This window comes from Odocoileus virginianus, chromosome 2, assembly GCF_023699985.2.
Source record: "Odocoileus virginianus isolate 20LAN1187 ecotype Illinois chromosome 2, Ovbor_1.2, whole genome shotgun sequence".
Taxonomy (NCBI): domain Eukaryota; kingdom Metazoa; phylum Chordata; class Mammalia; order Artiodactyla; family Cervidae; genus Odocoileus; species Odocoileus virginianus.
The window spans coordinates 3,445,222-3,466,781 of record NC_069675.1 but is presented as its reverse complement, the minus strand read 5'-3'; the positions used below and the strand labels follow the sequence as shown (position 1 = coordinate 3,466,781).

The 21,560-nt window shown below is 41.3% G+C and overlaps 1 protein-coding gene across 9 annotated transcripts in view; it reads right to left on the bottom strand.

Moving 5' to 3' along the window:
* The window catches only part of VWA3B (von Willebrand factor A domain containing 3B), a 174,552-nt gene extending 153,869 nt beyond the window's left edge, over positions 1–20,683 (bottom strand). For 5 of the 9 annotated variants that reach the window (XR_011490440.1, XR_011490441.1, XR_011490442.1 and 2 more), the window contains exons 1-3: positions 20,444–20,682; positions 14,986–15,213; positions 3,573–3,667 (exon numbers count right to left, since the gene is read on the bottom strand). Coding sequence is in view for 1 of the 9 variants with exons in the window: in XM_070474633.1 (XP_070330734.1) it covers positions 3,573–3,667; positions 14,986–15,181 (291 nt within the window). In the remaining 8 variants the exon portion in view is untranslated. Of the gene's footprint in view, positions 1–3,572; positions 3,668–14,985; positions 15,214–20,443 lie in introns of those variants that run through there. The other 4 variants (XR_011490444.1, XR_011490443.1, XR_011490447.1 and 1 more) reach the window with 3 other exon arrangements.
* Positions 20,684–21,560: the final 877 nt, after the last annotated feature.

Genomic DNA, 21,560 nt, shown 5'->3' with positions numbered 1-21,560 from the left:
AATCAGCTATTTGCTGTTGCTCCATCACTAAGTTGTGTCCAGACTGCAACTGCAGAGGTTTCCTTTATCTCTGTTACCATTAACTGTAGCATGCCAGGCTTCCCTGTCCTTCACTATCTCCTGGAGTTTGCTCAAACTCATGTCCATTGAGTCAGTGATGCTACCCAATACTCTAATATAAAATAAGAATTAAACTTTTAAAAATTTGTATTCAACAGATCTAGATAAAATCCAGATATCCTAAAGAAAACTAGATGGGGTAGGGAAGAAATTAGGTAGAAGAAAAGTGAGATCAGCAAAGCCAGACTGAAAAAAAAATTTCACTGAAACATCTGCCTAACTCAGTTCAGTTCAGTTCAGTCCAGTCACTCAGTCATGTCCGACTCTTTGCAACCCCACGAATCGCAGCACACCAGGCCTCCCTGTCCAACACCAACTCCCGGAGTTTACCCAAACCCGTGTCCATCAAGTCAGTGATGCCATCCAGCCATCTCATCCTCTGTCGCCCCCTTCTCCTCCTGCCCCCAATCCCTCCCAGCATCAGGGTCTTTTCCAGTGAGTCAACTCTTCACATGAGGTGGCCAAAGTATTGGAGTTTCAGCTTTAGCATCAGTCCTTCCAATGAACACCCAGGAATGATCTCCTTTAGGATGAACTGGTTGGATCTCCTTGCAGTCCAAGGGACTCTCAAAAGTCTTCTCCAACACCACAATTCAAAAGCATCAATTTTTCGGCGCTTTCTTCACAGTCCAATTCTCACATCCATACACGACCCCTGGAAAAACAATAGCCTTGACTAGACGGACCTTTGTTGACTGCTTTTTAATATGCTGTCTAGGTTGGTCACAACTTTCGTTCCAAGGAGTAAGCGTCTTTTAATTTCATGGCTGCAATCACCATCTGCAGTGATTTTGGAGCCCCTCAAAATAAAGTCTGACACTGTTTCCACTGTTTCGCCATCTACTTCCCATGAAGTGATGGGACCAGATGCCATGATCTTAGTTTTCTGAATGTTGAGCTTTAAGTCAACTTTTTCACTCTCCTCTTTCACTTTCATCAAGAGGTTTTTTAGTTCCTCCTCACTTTCTGCCACAAGGGTGGTGTCATCTACATATCTGAGGTTATTGATATTTCTCCCGGCAATCTTGATTCCAGCTTGTGCTTCTTCCAGCCCAGCGTTGCTCATGATGTACTCTGCATAGAAGTTAAATAAGCAGGGTGACAATACACAGCCTTGACATACTCCTTTTCCTATTTGGAACCAGTCTGTTGGTCCATGTCCAGTTCTAACTGTGGCTTCCTGACCTGCATACAGGTTTCTCAAGAGGCAGGTCAGGTGGTCTGGTATTCCCATCTCTTTCAGAATTTTCCAGTTTATTGTGATCCACACAGTCAAAGGCTTTGGCATAGTCAATAAAGCAGAAATAGATGTTTTTCTGGAACTCTCTTGCTTTTTCGATGATCCAGTGGATGTTGGCAATTTGATCTCTGGTTCCTTTGCCTTTTCTAAAACCAGCTTGAATGTCTGGAAGTTCATGGTTGATGCATTGCTGAAACCTGGCTTGGAGAATTTTGAGCATTACTTTACTAGCACGTGAGACGAGTGCAATTGTGCGGTAGTTTGAGCATTCTTTGGCATTGCCTTTCTTTGGGATTGGAATGAAAACTGACCTTTTCTAGTACTGTGGCCACTGCTGAGTTTGTCAAATTTGGTGGCATATTGAGTGCAGCACGTTCACAGCATCATCTTTCAGGATCTGAAATAGCTCGACTGGAATTCCATCACCTCCACTAGCTTTGTTCCTAGTGATGCTTTCTAGGGCCCACTTGACTTCACATTCCAGGATGTCTGGCTCTAGGTGAGTGATCACACCATCATGATTATCTGGGTCATGAAGATCTTTTTTGTACAGTTCTTCTGTGTATTCTTGCCACTTCTTTATCTGCATAACTACATCATGCCAAAAACATTTCTGAAAATGCTTCTAAACATGCCAGCATATCTGCCTGGCTTCCTCTAAGGGGTGCCATCCCAGTACCCATCCTCGTGCTCATGACATTTGTCCTGTGTCCTCTTGTCTCTCTCAGGCCAAGCTCCCCTGTACCTAGATCACTTGATCACCCAGAACTACCACGAACACGTTAGGGGCTGCCCTTGAAAGGTGACACACAAATAAAGCGTCATTCACATAGGTCACGAACAACCATGCAAGGCCCTCCAGGGGTTGGTGGAGGGCAGGAGACATACAAAAGGAATGAGAAAAAATGGTGCCCTATTCTGTGAAGAATCTGTTTTTAAAAGATATGGTATTAAAAAAAAAAAAAAACCTTTCAACAATCCTCACAACACCTTAAGGAAGGTGTGTCTCCTGAACACACCATGTAATTCTATGTTTTCACGTCTTGGCTCATGCTCAGCACTCTGCCTTCAGCTCCTTTCATTTTCACCAGCAACTCTGTCTCTCAAGCTTATTCCTGAAGCAGATGCATTACCTCCTGCTGCTTTCCAAGGCTCCCTAAAGCACGTACCTAACCCCCTCGCTAGGCTTCGCAGCACTTACGACAAGCCACCACCACAACATGGAAACCAGGGTGGGACCGTGTCACGGGGGCCATGAAGGTGGAACTGAATGGCAAAGACAGACATATCCGGTATTTCTGCGTTGGTTTTTAAGGTGATTCAGACAAAAAAAAAAAAAAACATTTTGTACACCAAATTCAAAATTCCATGGATATTATTGTGTGTGTGTGTGTGTGCTAAATCACATCAGTTGTGTCCAACTCTTGCGACCCCGTGGACTGCAGCCCGCCGGGCTCCTCTGTCCATGGGGTTCTCCAGGCGAGAGCACTGGCGAGGGCTGCCGTTCCCTCCTCCAGGGGCCCTTCCCGACCAGGGGTCGAACTCCCTCTCTCACGTCTCCTGCACTGGCAGGCAGGCTCTTCACTTACCACTCGTGGCACCTGGGAAGCCCTTCTACACCATATTATTGTTTAGGAACAGACTAAGTATGCGAGTAATGTATATTTTTTAAATACTAAGAAATAACAGTCCAAGTGGACTCTACATGGATGTACAGTGACGTGAACAAGTATCCATGAAGCAACACGATGGGACGTGTGTCTCTGGAGCTCCCTGTGGTGGCCGGGGTGTGCACAGGGCCTGACATTTGTGGCGGGTGCAGGAATCACATGTTGAATTGCTGGGAATGAAGGACTCCAGTACAAGGTGCCACCCTCTCTATATACACTACTACCTGCATCAGTGGTTCTTTATTTCTAGAGCACCTGTCAGGTAATAGCAGCCTGCTCTTGCCTTTCAGATGACCCCTGTCATACTGTTTTTTTCCCTTTATTTTCCAGGTAAAGTGTTGATATGCAAACGTCTTCACCTCTGGTCAGGTGCTTTCTGCACTCATCTCTAATGGGTCAAGTTCCTGGGCTGTGACATTCACCAACCTCTACACTGTCAGAAGAAATCCTCCAGCACTGATAAGGCCCTGGCTTGGCAGCCTCTCTGTGTCAACCTCAGCAGTGTGTCCCTGGACCTGCCCATCAAGGGAACTCCAACTTACATTGTACACTCTGCCATCTTCTGTCGTGTAGATCTGTGGAAATAGGCCGTTTGCATACCGGGAAGCCACAAGTCTCCCCAGAGACATCACATAATCTGCATGTATATAAAGAAAAGCAGTCAAAATGGTACAACATCAACATTTATTTTTATTTCCAAATGCTTATCTCTGACATCAAATTGTATCTGTGATGCTTAGAGTTCTGTTCTAGATAATGAAGTATTTCCAGGCACTATGATAAATGTGACTGTTATAACACCAAATGTATGAATGAATGGGAAGGAAGAACAGTGTTTATTTCTTGGTCTCTTGGGTCTTTTGCCCAGAACAATTAAGGCAGAGGTCAGAAAGATGACATAGAAGTTATGTTTAATTCCAGAAATCTTTTATTTGGGACTTGGATTTAGTTTTCAGAATTTTAAAAATTAAACCTAGGGGCTTCTCTGGTGGTTCAGTGGCTAAGAATCCGCCTGCCAATGCAGGGGACGGGTTCCATCCCTGCTCCTGGAGGATCCCACCTGCCATGGGGCAACTAAGCCCATGAACCACAACTGCTGAGCCCACACACCCTAGAGCCCATGTCCCACAACAAAAGAAGCCGCCTCAGTGAGAAGTCCGCACATCACTAGAGAGTAGCCCCCACTTGCCACAACTTGAGAAAGACCACATGCAACAACGAAGACCCAGCACAGCCAAAAATTAAATTAATACAAATTTTAAATATTAAACTTAGATATCATCTATTGTTCTCTCAAGGAGGAGGTTGTGAATGAGATGAAGCAAGAGTCAAACTACTCATACAGACTGTCAAAACCACTTTCTTCTCAGAGCATATGCACAGCTGTTCAACATCAACCCCATAAACCCTCACTGAACACCCACTATGTGCTAGACACAGTGTTTCCAGAATGGGAATACAATGCTTCCTGAAACATGGTCATTGCCTCACAGAACTAAAAGAAAGTTTCATGGACTAGTTATGACTTGGAAAGACAGAGATGAGGTAAGGCTTCAGGAACTGTTTTTATTGTGATGATTATTTTGTTATTATTATAAATTATTAAGTCCCAAAAGTGGTGAAGAGAATGGTGGTACTCTTGGATCCAACACTTCCTTTCCTCTGCCTTTCTAGGGAGGCAGGGTCACAGCCTGCTTGGGAAAGGCAGGAAGGGCAAGGCTACATTTTATAGGCTAGGCTTGGTCCCAAATCACCAGCAATGATAAAATTTATAAGTCTTGAAGTTCAATGTCCATAATAGGAAAGAGCAAAAAATGGGTACTTGAATTCTGTCAGCAATAACCTCATTCAATAAATCTCTCAAACTCTAAAACCTTCATTTCTAAGATTTCAACATTGTGACTGACATTTATAGAGCAACTTCACATCACCAGCAGCATTCTGTCTTTACCTCAGGCATTTATCTGGAGTCAGGAGAGAGGACTGTGTTTTTGAGAACTGAAGGAGATGAATTTATGTAAGACTCCATCAGCGGTATTGCCAATTAAAATGAAAGGCATTGTGAATTCCTCATTCAATAATTGTGAAGTAGGTTTTATTGATTAACTCTTACATAGAAAAAAAAAAAAAAAACCTCTGGACAAAATATTTAAAAAGTTACTTGAAGGCACTAGAGAACAATCAAGAACAGGCAGAAATGGGAGTGGCATTAATTCTTGAAAGAAGTAAATTGGTGAGTTCTATCAGATCTACACCCATGAAATGATAAGTGGATAAACAAACTGTGCAATAATCATACAATTCATCTCCTGACAGTAACTGACCATAAAAAGAATAAAGTTCTGGTATATGCTACAACGTACTAATAGATGAATCTTTAAAATATCATGTTAAATGAAACATATCAGTCACAAAGGGGCTTCTTGGCAGAGGATGAGATGGTTGGATAGCATCACCAACTCAATGGACATGAATATGAGCAAACTCCTGGAGATAGTAAGGACAGGGGAGCCTGGCATGCTGCAGTTCATGGGCTCGCAAAGAGTCAGACATGACTTAGCAACTGAACAACAACAACAAAAACTGGTGGCTCAGTGGTAAAGGGCCCACCTGCCAATGTAGGAGACTTGGGTTCTATCCCTGGGTCAGGAAGATCCCTGGAGAAGGAAATGGCAACCCACTCCAGTATTCTTCCCTGGGAAATCCCATGGACAGAGGAGCCTGGTGGGCTACAGTCCATGGGGTTGCAAAAGAGTGGGACACAACTTAGCAATAACAATCAGTCAAAAAACATCCCATATTATATGACTCTATTTATATGAAATGTGCAGAACAAGCAAATCCAGAGAGATAGAAAGTAGATTACTTTGGTCTGGGGCCTTATGGGCAGGGTGTATAGCTAAGAAGTACAAGGTTTATTTCTGAGGTGATGAAAATTTTCTTTAAGTTGACTGTGATGATAGTTGCACATATCTGTGAATATACTAAAGAATATTGAATTATACATTTTAAATTGGTTAATGGTTAATGGTATAGAATGTGAATTACATCTCAATAAAGCTGTTATTTCTGATAAAACAGACATGAGAGGGACTTCCTTGGCAGTCCAGTGGTTAAGACTATGCATTTCCACTGCAGGCAGCACAGGTTTGATCCATAACTAGGGAACTAGGATTCCACATGCCACATAGCATGATCAAAAACAATTTTTTTAAAGTAGATATGAGAATATAGCTGGGTTTTTTTAAATTAATTTTTATTGGAGTATAATTGCTGTATAATGTTAAGTTTCTACTATACAGCAAAATGAATCAGTCATACCTGAACTAGCGGTCTTCTATTGGGATAAACATTAAAGAGATTTGCAAAAATGTAAAACAAAGCCACTCTTCCTGCTAACATTTTTATTTTAAAAAATTTACTTATTTTTCTTGAAAATGTTATGCTAACATATAATAGGTTTGTGACTTTTAAATGAACAAATATTTTTAATGGTTTTAGTTTTAACTTCCAATACAACAAATATATAGACATAAAATGCATATATTCTAAGTAGAAGAGATTAAAAATGAGCACATGATATGAACATGTATAAAGGAAATGTAATGAATAAAGAAGCATCAGGGTAAAAGTATTTACTTTCCCTGGTGGTTCAATGGCAAAGAATCCTCCTGCCAATGCAGAAGACCTGGGTTCAATCCCTGGGTCAGGAAGATCCCCTGGAGAAAGGAAATGGCAATCCCCTCTAGTATTCTTGCCTAGAAAATCTCAACCCATGGGGTGGCAAAAGACAGACATGACTGGGTGACACTCTAATGACAAAACAAAATGACAACAACAATTCTAATGACAGTGGTTTTCTCATCAGAAATCATGGAGGGGGCTTCCCTGGTGGCTCAGTGATAAAGAATCCACCTGCCAACGCAGGAGACCTGGGTTTGATCCTTGATCCGGGAAGATCTCACATGCCTTGGAGCAACTAAGCCTATGGGTCACAACTACTGAGCCTGTGCTCTAGAGCCTGGGGGCTGCAACCACTGAAGACGGCATGCCCTAAAGCCTGTGCTCCACCACAGAGTAAGCCACTGCAAGGAGAAGCCTGGACGTCACAGCTAGAGAGCAGCCCCTGCTCTCCACAACCAGATAAAAGCCTTGCAACAACAAAGACCCAGCACAGCCAAAGAAATCATGGAGGCCAGAAGGAACTAGCTTCTTTGTTTCTTTGTTTTGGCTGTGCCTCACAGCACATGGGACCTTAGTTCCCCAACCAGAGTTGGAACCTGTGCCCCCTGCAGTGGAAGTGCAGAGTCTTAACCACTGGACTACCAGGGAAGTACCCACACAGTCTCTCTTAAGTGCTAAAAGAACTGTCAACACCAAATCTTATACCTGGTGAAATTACTCTTCAGGAATGAAGGAGAAATAAAGATACTGTCAGACAAAGAAACTAAAAAAAAAAAAAAATGTTCCCAGCAGAGCTATTCTCATAGAATAAATAAAGTTCTATAGACAGGAAGGAGATGATAAAAGAAAGAACTCTGAAACATCAGGAAGGAAGAACACAGTAAGTATTTACACATATAAGTATGTGTAAATAAAGCAGACTCTTCTTGAATTTTCTAAATTGCTTGATGTTTGAATAAAAAACTACAGTACAGCCTAATGTGATTCTTAATGTACGAAAAAATAAAGCACATTAAAAATGAGGCGATTAAAGGGACATAAAGGGAAACAGATTCCATTCTTCATTCAAACTGGTAAAATGCTGATACCAGGAGACTTTGATATGTTACATATTTATAATGTAATACCTAGCACAACCACTAAAAGAGCTGTATGAAGAGATACACTCAAAAATATTACAGATAATTTTTTTTTAAATTCTGAAAAGTGTTTAAGAAACCCAGAGCTAGGCAGGAAAAAGAAACAAATGGAAAACAGACAAAAAAAGAAAACAAAAAAACAAAATAGCAAACTCGTTAGAATTGTATCTATACCATTTGTATTTAATATAATTATTTGTATGTTAATACAAATTGAATAATTATATTAAATACAAATGGTATAGATACAACAATTAAAAGAGATTAGCAAACAGGATTTAAAAACTGATTAAATAATGTGTCTGAGAAACTTGCTTCAAATATACTGACATATAAGTTAAATGGACAAAAATGATGTCATGTAAATATGAATAAAAACAAAGCAGGGTTGACTGTATTAATGTAAAAAAAGTACACCACAGAGCAAAGAATATTACTAAGGGTAGAGGAGGACATTATATAATTATAAAAGTGTCAATTCACCAGGAAGACTTTGAAATTCTAAAGGTACATGCACTAAACAACAGGGACACACATATGTAAAGCCAAGACTGATAGAACTGAAAGTAGAAATATACAAAGCCACAGTTGTAGCTGGAGATTTCAATGTCACTCCTCTCAACAACTGATAGAATAACAGAAAATCAGCAAGGATACTCAACAACACCATCATAAACAGGATCTAGTTGGCATTTATTTTTTAAAATACAATGTTCTATACAACAACAAAAGAATACACATTCTTTTCAAGTACCACAGAATATATACCAAGATAAACCATATCCCAGGCTATCAAACAGACCTCAAAAAATCTAAAAGAATTGAAACAGAGTATGTTCTCTGTCCACAATGGAAACAAATAAACATCAATAATAAAAGATAAAGTCTCCAAAATCTTGGAAACTAAATAACATGCTTCTAAAAAAATTCCTTGAGTCAAAGAGGAAATCTCAACAGAAATAAAAAATTCCTTCTTAAGTGAAATGAAACTGAATGAAATGATATTGATTTGACAATGATTTGACAATGACAAATTGATGATGAAATGATAATACAACATAAAAACGTGAGGGACACAGCTTAAATGGTCTCGAGAGAGAAATTTACTACACTAAATTCTGACATAAGATGAGCTGAAAAGTCTCAGATCAATCATCTAAAACTGGGCTTCCCTGGTGGCTCAATGGTAAAGAATCTGCCTGTCAATGCAAGAGACCTGGGTTTGATCCCTGGTCTGGGAAGACCCCACATGCCTTGGAACAACTAAGCCCATGTAGCACAACCACTGAGCCTGTGCTCTAGAGCTTGGACCCCAACTACTGAAGCCCCGCATTCTAGAGCCTGTGCTCCTCAAAAGGAGAAGTCACCACAATGAGAAATCTGCACAGCACAACTAGAGTAAAAAGTGCTCAGAGCAATGAAGACCCAGCACAGCTTAAAAAAAGAACAAAACTAAAGCTCCCAAAGAAATAATAAAAATCAAAGCAGAAATCAATTAAATTAAAAATAGGAAAAATAGAGAAAATCAATGAAATTAAAAATTGGTGTTTTAATTAGATCAATATTGACAACCCCCTAGCAATGCTAACAAAGATAAAAACAGAGTAGACATGAATTGGCTTAGTCTCACTGAGTTAGACAAGACTGTGGTCCTGAACTGACTGGACCGAGACATGGATTACTGATACCAGGAAACAAAACAGGGACTATCACTTAAAACCCTTAAAACAGACATCAAAAGAACAATGGAATACTACAAAGAACTTTAGGGTTTCCCAGGTGGTGCAGTGGTAAAGAATCCACCTGCCAATGCAGGAGACAAAAGAGACACAGGTTCAATCCCTGGGTCTGGAAGATCCCCTGGAGGAGAATACGGCAACCCACTCCTGTATTCTTGTTTGGGAAATACCATGGACAGAGGAGCCTGGCAGGCTATAGTCCATGGGGTTGCAAAAGAGTTGGACAGGACTCAGCGACTAAAGAACAACTTACCACCTAACAACTACATTCCTGGGCATTTATCTCAGAGAAGTGGAAATGAATGCTTACATAAAAACCTGTAAACAACTGTTCATAGCAGCTTTATTTGCAATATCCCCAAACTGGAAGAAACCCAGGTATCTGTTAATGAGTGACAAGTTAAATAAACAGCAGTACATCCATACCATGGAATACTGCTCTATAATAAAAAGAAACAAACTATTGATAGATGCAACAACCTGAATGAACCTCAAAGAAATAATACCAAATGAAAAAATGCCAATCCCAAAGGGTCATATGTGATACCATACACATACTATATATGATTCCATATACATAAATGATCTCTAAATGAGAAAATTATAGATATGGAAAACAGACTGGTGGTTGCCAGAAGTTAAGAATGTTGGAAGACGGGGTGTCTGTATGACTATAAAGGGGTACCACAAGGGAGATCTTTGTGGTGATAAACAGTTCTGTATCTTGATTGTGGTGGTGGTTATACAAACTATACAAGAAACAAAATTGCATAAAATTAGCCACATACTGTGTATCTATGTAAAATTCCTGAATTTGGTACTATGCTATGATTTTATATAACCATTAGGGGAATTGGGTGAAGGGTACGTGGGATCTGTCTATATTATCTTTGCAACCTCCTGTGACTATATCACTCCAGAATAAAAAAATTATGTCAATCAATCAATGATACAAAAAAAAGAAGGTGAAATAAAGATAATATCAGATAACAACTGAGAAAAATCTGTCACCAGAAGACTACCACTACAAGAAATGCTTAAAAGAAATTCTTTAGGAAAAAACACCAGATAGAACTTCAAATCTGGAAAGACAAAGGAAAGACAAATATTATAAATAGTATTTAAATATGTGGATTTTAAGATGCTATTTTTTCCCACTCATTTTCTTTTAAAAGACATATGAATTTTTAAAGCAGTAATTATAACACTGGATTGTGAGATTTGTAATATATACAAAAATAAAATATATTTAAACAATAACACCAAGGACAGGAGTAGAGAATAAGTGGAGCTATACTGTTCTAAGATTCTTACGTTGTACATGAAGTAGTGCAAAGCTCACTTTTACCAGATTGTGACAAGTTAAGGATATAATTAAGAGAGTAACCACTGAAAATATAATGTAAAAAGGTGTACCTTAAAGTTCTATTGAAATTGAAATAAAAATAAAAATGTAATTAAATGAAATACAAAAATATTCAACTTACCCAAAAGAGGGCAGAAAAGGAGGAACAGAGAGGGAAGAAAATGATGGGACAAATGGAAAACAAATAGTAAAATGGTATACCTAAATCTAGGCTTCCCTGGTAGCTCAGCTGGTAAAGAAAACCACTTGCAATGCAGGAAACCCTGCTTCGATTCTCGGGTTGGGAAGTTCCCCTGGAGAAGGAATAGGCTATCCAATCCAGTACGCTTGGGCTTCCCTGGCAGCTCAGACAGTGAAGAATCTGCCTGCTATGTGGGAGACCTGGGTTTGATCCCTGAGTTGGGAAGATCCCCTGGAGGAGGGCCTGTCAACCCACTCCAGTATTCTTGCCTGGAGAATCCCCACGGACTGAGGAGCCTGGCAAGCTACAGTCCATGGGGTCGCAAAGAGATGGCGACGACAGAGCGACTAAGCACAGCACAGCACATACCTAAAGCTAATTAAAGCAATTATTACATTAAATATGGAGAACCAAACTACAATTAAAAGACAGAGACTGGACTTCCCTGGTGGTCCAGTGGTTAAGAATCCACCTGCCAATGCAGGAAACATGAGTTTGATCCCTGGTCCAGGAAGATCCCACATGCCAGGGAGCAACTAAGCTGAGAGTCACAACTACCAAAGCCCATGTGTCTAGATCATGTGCTCCTTCACAACAGAAGCCAGCACTGAAAAGCCTGCACACCGCAACTAGCAAGTAGCTGCTGTTCGCCACAACTAGAGAAAGCCTGTGCAGGGCAACAAAGACCCAGCACATCCAAAACCAACAGATAAATGATGAGCAAACTAATGTAGGTAAACAGCAAAAAAAGATCATGAGACTGAGCTAAAGGGGCACTCTTTAATGACATTACAACTGGTGTGAAAGTGAAAGAGTAGAAACATGCATGCCATACAAAAACGAAGAACAAGGAAGTTGCAGTAGTTATATTAATGTTAGACAAAGCAAATGTCAAAACAAGGACTACCATCTGAGATAGTTGGACATTTCAAAATTATCAAAAGTTGCCAATTTATCAGTGAGATATGACAATCTTAAATGTGCAGGCAATCAGAGCTTCAAACTATATGAATAAAATTGATAAAACTAGATGGAAAAATGGACAAATCCACTAGGGAGAAAAAATCACTAAAGATGTAAAATATCTCTACAATACTATCAAGCATCTTCACCTAATTAACATTTATGAATACCACTTAACAACTGCAAAATATACATTCCTTGCCAGCATGTATTACATGTGCAGCAAGATACACACTAGGACATAAGTCAAATGTCAGTCAATTTCAAAAGACTAATAGATGTTCTCTGAACTCAACAGAATTAAATTAGAAATCCAACAATGACAAAGAGCTATCTTTATTTTTATTTTTTTTCAAAGAGCTATCTTTAAAAGCCCTAAAATATTTAAAAATTAAACAACATATTCCTTTTTAAAATATGAATCTAAGGAAAAAGATCATGAATCTAAGAAATCTAATCTAAGTATCTAAGAAAAATAGAAAAAAATATTTTAAACTGTGATTCAGCCTAAGCAATGCTTAGGGGAATACTTATAATTTCAATACTTAGGGGAGTACTTATAATTTTTCTCATACCTATATGAGAAAAAAAGAAAGGTTTAAAATTAATTATCCAAGTTTCCACCTTAAAAACTATGAAAAGAAATGCAAGTTAAAGTAGAAGTAAATACATAATGAAGATCAAAGCAGATACCAAAGAAATGGAAAGCAAAGAACATTTAAAAAAAAAAAAATCAACAAACCCAACATTTGATTCTTTAAAAAGAGGTATGATATACCCCTAGCAAGACTTTATCAAAAAAAGTGAGAGAAAACACAAATTATCAATATTGGAAATGAAAGCAGGAACATCACTACATATTCTACAGGCATTTAAAAAATGTCAAGGCAATATTTTGAACATGTTTTGCCAATATGTTAGAAAACATGCACAAAATGGACAAATTCCTTATAAAACAACTTTCCAAAACTGACATGATGAAACAAAATTTGAATAGTTTTATGTCTATTATAGAAATTGAATTTCTTATCAAACTTTTCTTACAAACTCCAGGCTCAGATAAGTTTTACCAGTGAGTTCTATCAAACATTTAAAGATGAACTAGTACCAATCATGTACAAACACCATCAGAATACAGAGGAGAAGGCAATACTTCCAAATCATTTTATGAGGCCAACATAATCCTGATACCAAAACCTAATAAGGACATTAAAAGAGAATTACAGAGTAACATCCCTCATGATCTTAAATGGAAAAATCCTTGACAAAATATGAAGAATTGCTATTTTGCTAATGTTAATGACTGAATTATAATAATTTGAAACATGAGACAAAACCTTTTTCAGCTTCTTTGTATAGGAATCCCATAGACCCTGACTCTGGCAGACTCCTTCTATTCAAAGGGTGAAAGTGAAAGTGTTAGTTGCTCAGTCATGTCTGACTCTAAGACCCCATGGACAAGGCTCCTCTGTCCATGGGATTCTCCAGGCAAGAATATTAGAGTGGGTTGCCATTCCCTTCTCCAGGGGATCTTCCTGATCCAGAGACTGAAGCTGGGTCTCCTGCATTGCAGGCGGATTCTTTACCATCTTAGCCCCAGGGAAGCCTATTCAAAGGGTATTTAGATGGTATAGGATCAGCTGCTTTAGCGCTGTGTAGGCCGTCTATGGGGTTGCACAGAGTCGGACATGACTGAAGCGACTTCGCAGCAGCAGCAGCAGGATAAAGAAAGCAGAGCCTGAACCCTGAAGATCAAGGCCTTGCTGTTAGGATGGGCCCCCAGGTCAGTCTGAAACCCCTACATCCCCTGCTGCTGCTGCTGCGAAGTCGCTTCAGTCGTGTCCGACTCTGTGCAACCCCATAGATGGCAGCCCACCAGGCTCCCCCATCCCTGGGATTCTCCAGGCAAGAACACTGGAGTGGGTTGCCATTTCTTTCTCCTAGACCTTGCTTATTACCAAAACAAAGCTGCCAAGGGAACTGCTTAAAAATCTGAAAAACATAGTATTAATGGCTGCTCAATAAATATATTTAATTGATTGACGGATTCAGAGTAAAATCCTAGTATCCTTGACCCAGGCCCTATATTTCAGTAGCAACTCAAGTCAACATGTCATTAAAACAAACAAACAAACAAACAATATGTGTGTGTGTGTGTGTGTGTGTGTGTATATATATATATATATATATATATCTCCTCACACATTTCCCTGCTCCCTGTTGGAGGGCAATACTCCTGGGAATTGAAAATCAACATTGTAACCAACACATTTAGAAGAAACTGGCCCATTACCACAAGCAGGCCACAATAGGAAAATAGCGAGTTCTCCCTGAAACGACACAGACCTATTACCCTAATCCATAGCCTACAAAAGGGGTTTGCACATGCCAGGGCGGGAGCAAGACATCTGCAGGGTGTGAGGGGTATAACTTATATTTAGGTTTTATTTCATCTTTAAAAGAAGAAAGAATGAAATTAAGTATTACTAATATTTAATAGGTGGATTGATGATTCTAAATCTATATAATATACATATATTGGGGGTCCATGCACAAATCTTTTTTACCCATAAGGATGTGAGACAAAAACAAACTCAGAGGAACATCCCTGGTGGTCCAGGGGCTAAGACTCTGCAATCCCAATGCAGGGGACCCGGGTTCAATCCCTAGTCAGGGAGTTAGATCCTACATGCTGCAACTCAAAGATCCGCATGCTGTGACTATTAATAAGGCCTGGCACAGTCAAATAAATAAATATATTAAAAAAAAAAAAACAACTCAGAGACGTGTGTTTTGAGGGGACTTCAGAACTGATGCCGCCTCCTCAAAGGCTAAAGGGCAGCATAATGTTTGGGTTTTCCAGTCAGCACTTTGTATTAATACCTTCACAATGTGGGAATCCAATCTGTGACAAAATCTGTTTCAAGGTCAATTTGTTGCTCTTAAGCCCATGCAGTTGAAGCCACTCCTCAGATGAGATGAGACTCTGCTTGACTGAGTCTGTTCTAGTGTCGCTCAGCTCCTCTTGCCTCCGAGTCTGGTCCTCAGAGATGGTGGAAGATGAGCCTGGTACTTCCATCTCTGAATTAGGATCTAAGTCACAGGAGCCTCCTGTAAGGGCAATTGTCAAAATCAGACTTCCTGAAAACTTGGAAACAAGCTAATATCAACTGAGGACAGGTTTAACATAAATGACAGTACAATCATTACACTGAATGCTATTTAGCACAGGTAAAAGTAATACAAAATTGTATACTTGTTGGCAAAGAGATACCTAAATGCATGACTAAAAGGTATCCATAAGATTCAATATCTATATGTACATACCCCCACTCAGAAAAACATCGAGAAAGATATATGCCAATTTTACAGTAGTTTTCTCTGTGTGGTGAATACAAGGATTCACCATCCCATGTTTCATTCTCGGGGACTTTACTTGAAAGTTGTGGCTTTCTGGCTCAAGTAACCAGAAAGTTTAAGAGATCAGCCCAACTTAAAACAATATACAACACACTGAACTGATCCACACCTGCCTAAATAAAGCTGGTGTACACATGGAGTGAGGAGACTGTAATACAATCTTAGCTCACTCACCACTGCTTTAGGCAGGGCCTGAAAATCTGGGGAAAGAGTAGAAAGCTCTGCTTCCCTTTGTATCTAGGAATGTGCGGTGCATGTAAATGGGTTCCCTGGAATGCAACATTTTCCAACAATGGAAAAATTCCCCTTTCCCATTTCTAAAATTCTCATCCTATTTCCAGAAAGTATCCCTGTTATGACAAGTAAATTTAGTCAAACAGAAATCAACTGGACCCAAGCTAGGGAGGTTTTGTGAAAAGACGTTAGATGTACTATTAGCAAACGTTTAACTTTGTGTATTTTCTGTGTAGTATACATTTTCCTTACAGTAACCTAAGGAGTAGGCAGTACTACTATTTCCATTTTACAAATGAGGAAACCAACACAGAGACGGCTTAACTAACTTGGCCAGTTCTCACAGCTGGTGGGGGATGGGGTGGTGGGAGGTATGTGGCTTAGATTCTAACCTGGGTCTTCCATTCCAGAGTCTATGTTCTGTGGACTTTACAATAAAAAAAAAATCCAACTGCATGCAGCAACTTCCATTTGTTGGCCAGAAACTGGACTGAGCCTTTCAAAGACTATCTCACAAATTCTTCATATCGGTATCAGTTACCCACTGTTATCACCCTACTTACATTTGAGGAACTGGAACATGTTCAGGAGACATAGTCAGTAAAGCAGAAGCAGAAATCAAAGCCATTTCTTTACCACTCTGCCATGGTGATAAGTGACCTCTTCCCACATGGTCCTATGGTACAAGGCTACAGACTCCATACAACAGGACTGCTGTCCAGGAGGGCTCCTGGGTCCTCACTGAAGACAGAGCACTGACCTTTATTCGCAGAGCTCAGGCTCAATAAGGGTTTTCCAGGTGGCACTAGTGGTAAAGAATCAGAGACACAGCTTCGATTCCTGGGTCAGGAAGATCCCCTGGAGGAGGGCATGGCAACCTACTCCAGTATTCTTACTTAGAGAATCCCCATGGACAGAGAAACGTGGCGGGCTACAGCCAATGGGGTCGCCAAGTGTTGGAAGCAATTAAGCACACATGCACAGGCTCAATAAGCTTTATGACTTATTTTCAAGTTTTCAAAGATAATGATTTCTGGACTTCCCTGGTTGTCCAGTGGTTAAGAATCCACCTGCCTATGCAGGGGTCATGGGTTCCATCCCTGGTCGAGGAAGATTCCACATGCTGCAGGCCAGCTAAGTCTGTGCACTGTAACTGAGCCTGAGCTCTGGAGCTGGTGCTCTGCAACAAGAGAAGTCATTGCAATTAGAAATACTGCAATTAGAGAGTAGCCCCCACTTGTTACAACTAGAGAAAGCCTGCGAGCAGCAGTGAAGACCCAGCACAGCTGAAAACTAACTAACTAAATAACAAATAAAGATAATGATTTCCATTTTAAGGTTTACGTGAATTTGTATTGTCCCTATACGTTGAATTCCAAATTTCAAACAAATTCATATTTTTGATGAAGATCTTTTTTCTACTAAGGCTCAATTTGATGAGAATGTTACAATAGTATTCAGAGAGCATCATGTAGAAGTTGGAAGATAAAGGATGAAAACTCTGTGTAGGTCCATTCTGCCATTTTAAGCAAGTGATTTCCTCCTCTCTGCACTGGTAACACATCCTGACTCCCAGGGCTCCCCCAAGGAACAAATGTGTCAATGCGTGGATGAGAACTTGATACATCAGAAAGAACTATGTACAAATAAATTCCTTAAAAGTCGTTACTCTTCATACTATTTGTAAGCTAATAAATGGACTTTTTAAGCTTTAAAAAAAGTTATTACCCTTTTTCATATACCCACTTTTATCCAAACCTCCTTTTGGAAGTCCCAAAGTTCCCAGAGCTATGAAGTTTGGAATCCTCCTCCTCCTCCTTTAGAATCAGAGAATATGAAGACAGCAACAAGGGCAGACTAATATGCTTCTACTTTCTTTTTGAGATCTGTCCAACAAAGACTGCCAGCTGAAGGACTTTTAAATTTGGCCAATGGTTCCTACAAAAACTAGAAAAAGGAAGCTCAGAATATTTTTTACTATTTCATCATTTCCAGTTACTTTCTCTCTTTCCTGAACACACTCATCCACCTCCTGTAATATTCTTGTGAAAGGGAGCTACATGCCTGAGGTTAAAAAAGGAGCACAGCTACACAAACTGCTTCACTAAGGCTAAACTGGATTTTGGAAGCTTAAAGAAGATTGTAGAAGAGCCATGGCTTTTGCTTTTAAGCCAAATGGACATATTCTCAATTCCAAACAAAGGATAACTGAATCCTTCAGCTAAGGTGTATGCCCCAGTTCCTTTTGCATTTGAAAGATTTTCATTTATCTTAAAAATATTATTTATTTATTTATTTGACTGCACTGGGTCTTAGTTGCCACATGCCGAGTTGCAGCATATGGGATCTAGTTCCCTGATCAAGGTTAGAATCCAGGCCCCCGCAATGGGAGTACAGAGTCTCAGCCACTGGACTACCAGGGAAGTCCCTCAAATGATCTTTTTAAATAATTTTTTTAAGTCGAGTAGGCTCTGTTGGATCAGAGAACCTATAGGAGTCCTCCTAATTCACATCTTGACTTTTTTGGCTTTTTAGTGTGAGAATACCCATATTTTCGGAAACGAAAGCTTAGAAAGCGGAACTTATCCAGAGAAAACAAGGAATAAAGGAGAGAAAGGGCACCTCCAACAGAAGAGATCATTCTTCTCAAATGGGGTAAGAGGTACTCTGGAGAAGCAAGAAAGCTTCCAGAACAAAGTTGCCAAGTGAACTGACAAAGCAATCCTTCCACAGAGCCCACCTGTTTTCCTACCTCTAAGCTGGTCTCAGGTCATTCCCCTGCATGGAATCTCAGCCTTGAAGGCCCATTTCCAATCCCATCTCCCCCATTAAGCCTCTCCAGAGGCCTCATCAAACTCCTGCAGCCTCCCCCTGAGAAAGCCCCAGTTTTTGCTTGGATCTTCCACCCATATGGCCTTGGCTACTTCAGGTACGTGCTCCCCAGATTGAAAGTAGATTCGATTACTACACGGAAGAAACCACATGAATGTCCTCAGCACAGTGCCTTACATACAGCAGGTACTTTGTACAGGTGTTGAGTTGAATTAAATTGATCACTCAGAATTACTGAGAATCCTGATTGTTCCAAACAAGGCGAAGATTCGCAGTGTGGGAAATAGCTGTCTCTTTAAACAGACATTTTACAGCTCTGACTATGTTATTATGATTAGTATTATAACTGAGTTTCTTTATCTGAGGTTATTACAATTTAGAGGAATCCAGAAGTTAGAAATAACAAATTCCAGTTGAGCACTTCCCTAAGTTTTAAAAGCTATCCAAGAGCCAAAGTTTTGGGAAATAGAAAAAGGTTTTCCTAAATAGAAAGAGGAAGTATAAATGGAAAAAAGGAAAAAAAGAGAGAGAAGTGAAAGTGTGAGCTGGCAGCTGCAGGCAGGCAGAAGTTTGGGAAAAATATAGAAAGTTGTTTAAACTGGCCTAGTTACCCCCAGCAAGGTAACTAGGGGCTCTAGGTGCAGCCACCCTGGAGCTGCTGGGTCTTTGGGTACCAGGCAGCAAGAGATGTCCCATGGCCGCCCTGAGCTGAGTCCTGCAGAAGGCCTCATGCCTTAAGAGAGCAGTCCTGTATGGTTAGAGGTTGAGTGACAATGTTACTGCTCCCTTGTGTCTGACTGTGCGACCCCATGGACAGTGCAGCCTGCCAGGCTCCTCTGTCTATGGGATTCTCCAGGCAAGAATACTGGAATGGGTAGCCATTTCCTTCTCCAGGGGATCTTCCCGACCCAGGGATGGAACCCACGTCTCCTACTTTGGCAGGCAGATTCTTTACTAGCTGAGTCGCCTGGGAAGCCCTCGTCCCACCGTGGCGACCGCCAGTGACTGAGCAGGTGATGTAGTGGGTGCCTGCCTCGCTTCCACTGCTCTTGTAGCAGAAAGGTGCACTCCAGAAAGCTGCCGGTCCAAACCAGTACCAGGCCGCTCCTGCAACTTCGCCCTCCAGCCCTTGGCTGAGTGAGGTTTGCAGGCGGCAGAGACCACGGTGGCCACGTAGCCACAGTGGACGTGCCCCATCAACCGGGATCTCAGTCTAAGTTGGCCAGCGCCATGGGCCCAGGCGGCCGCGACCCCACCAGCCAGCCTACGACCAACGAAGTGGCCCTGGAGCTACCCCCTGCACCAAAACGGGGCTCCCCGACCGCTTGTGCAGTGTGGGCGGCGGGAGCAGGCCGGTCCTGTGGGGTAGGCGGGGCTGAACCCAGAGAGGTGTGGGGGAGCCGGGCCTGTCTCAACAGAGCGCGCCGGCCCGCGCCAGGGAGGGAAGGGCCCTTCACACCTCGGGATGGGGCTGAGGGGGCCACCACCACCACAATGCATGACTTAATTATAATTTAATTCAGTCTAAATATTTGGCACACTACTACCTGCTTCACCTTATCACTGTCAGCCTAGAGTACAGACAAAAATTTTCCAAGCTGGGTCTCCACCACCGGGGCGAGCTTTCCCCCCGGAATGAGGGGCGGTGCAAAGCGCTCTAGGGGTCGGGACGCGCTTCTGGGTCTGACCCTGGTATGAATTAGCTAAGTGACTCGGGGTAAGTCGCCGAGCTTTCCTCTAAGAGGGGGCCAATCCAGCTCGTAAACTGTGGGATTCCAAGGCTTCCATCAGCAGCTTGTTAGCAACCTCGGCGCCTCAGGGGTTCTGACGTGAGGGGACAGCAGTCAGCACTTACGAGGCAACCTGTCAGGTGAAAGACCAGGCGGTTTCCGTCAGCAGCCACCCTCCCCTGCTTGGGGGGCCTTCCGGCCCGGGAGGACTGGCGAGGTACGCATCTCGGTTGATAAAGAGCGACTCCAGCGGGCTAAGTGTCCGAGCTTGGCGCGAAAGGATTCCAGCCGTTCTGTTTCTCTGTGACCCGAGCGCGACCTGGGGGCCACAGCGTCGCGCCTGTCGCTCGGACACCTCCAATCACGGCGCGGCTCCCCCGTCCGGCCCCGCCCATGGAGCTCGTGCCCGCGCGGAGGCGGAGCCAGGGGCGAAGGGGCGGGGCTCCGAGGAGGCGCTGGGAGTCGATGCTTGGGCGCGGCTCGGGGCCGGGTGTGGGGGTCCAGCTGAGACGGAGGGACCTGAAGAACTGTGAACTGTAGTCTTGCAAGTTTGTAATTTTGGAGAGGGGCGGGGTAGGGGCTGCAGTTAACCAAAATCTCTCCTTTCTATTGGATGTGAGTATTCCTATAGGCATTACTTTCTCCATTTGGCTTTATTTTTAACCCTTATTTTTATTTGTAACAATGAGTAAGCAAAGAGAGCAAGACGTGATTTTTTTTCAGTCACTCGGAAATAAAATTGTGTTTATGAAAAACATCTTTAAATCCTTAATAAGACCCCACAGGCAAGTATTGTTTTACTGTGTTGAGATATTGTGTCTTAGATTTTAAAATTCAAGAAGTGACCAGATTATTTTTGGCTGGTTTTTTTTTGGTAAGTTTTTGGCTCGGAGATATAATAAAACATAGTTAATATTGTGTCTTAGATTTTAAAATTCAAGAAGTGACCAGATTATTTTTGGCTGTTTTTTTTTTTTTTCGGTAAATTTTTGGCTCGGAGATCTAATAAAACATAGTTAATATTAGAACTGAATAATTCTGTCCCAAACAGAAAAGTCTACCTCATCTACAGGAGTTTATTTTTCCTATATTCTTTGAATGCCTTTGTAACTTTAAAAGTATTGAAAGGTTTGCTCTCAGATCATAAATCATTACACAAAATTATTAGATTGTATACTACTGTCCCAGCAAATGACACCTGCCATTTGCACCCCAAAAACAAACAGAAACTCAGCAGTACTG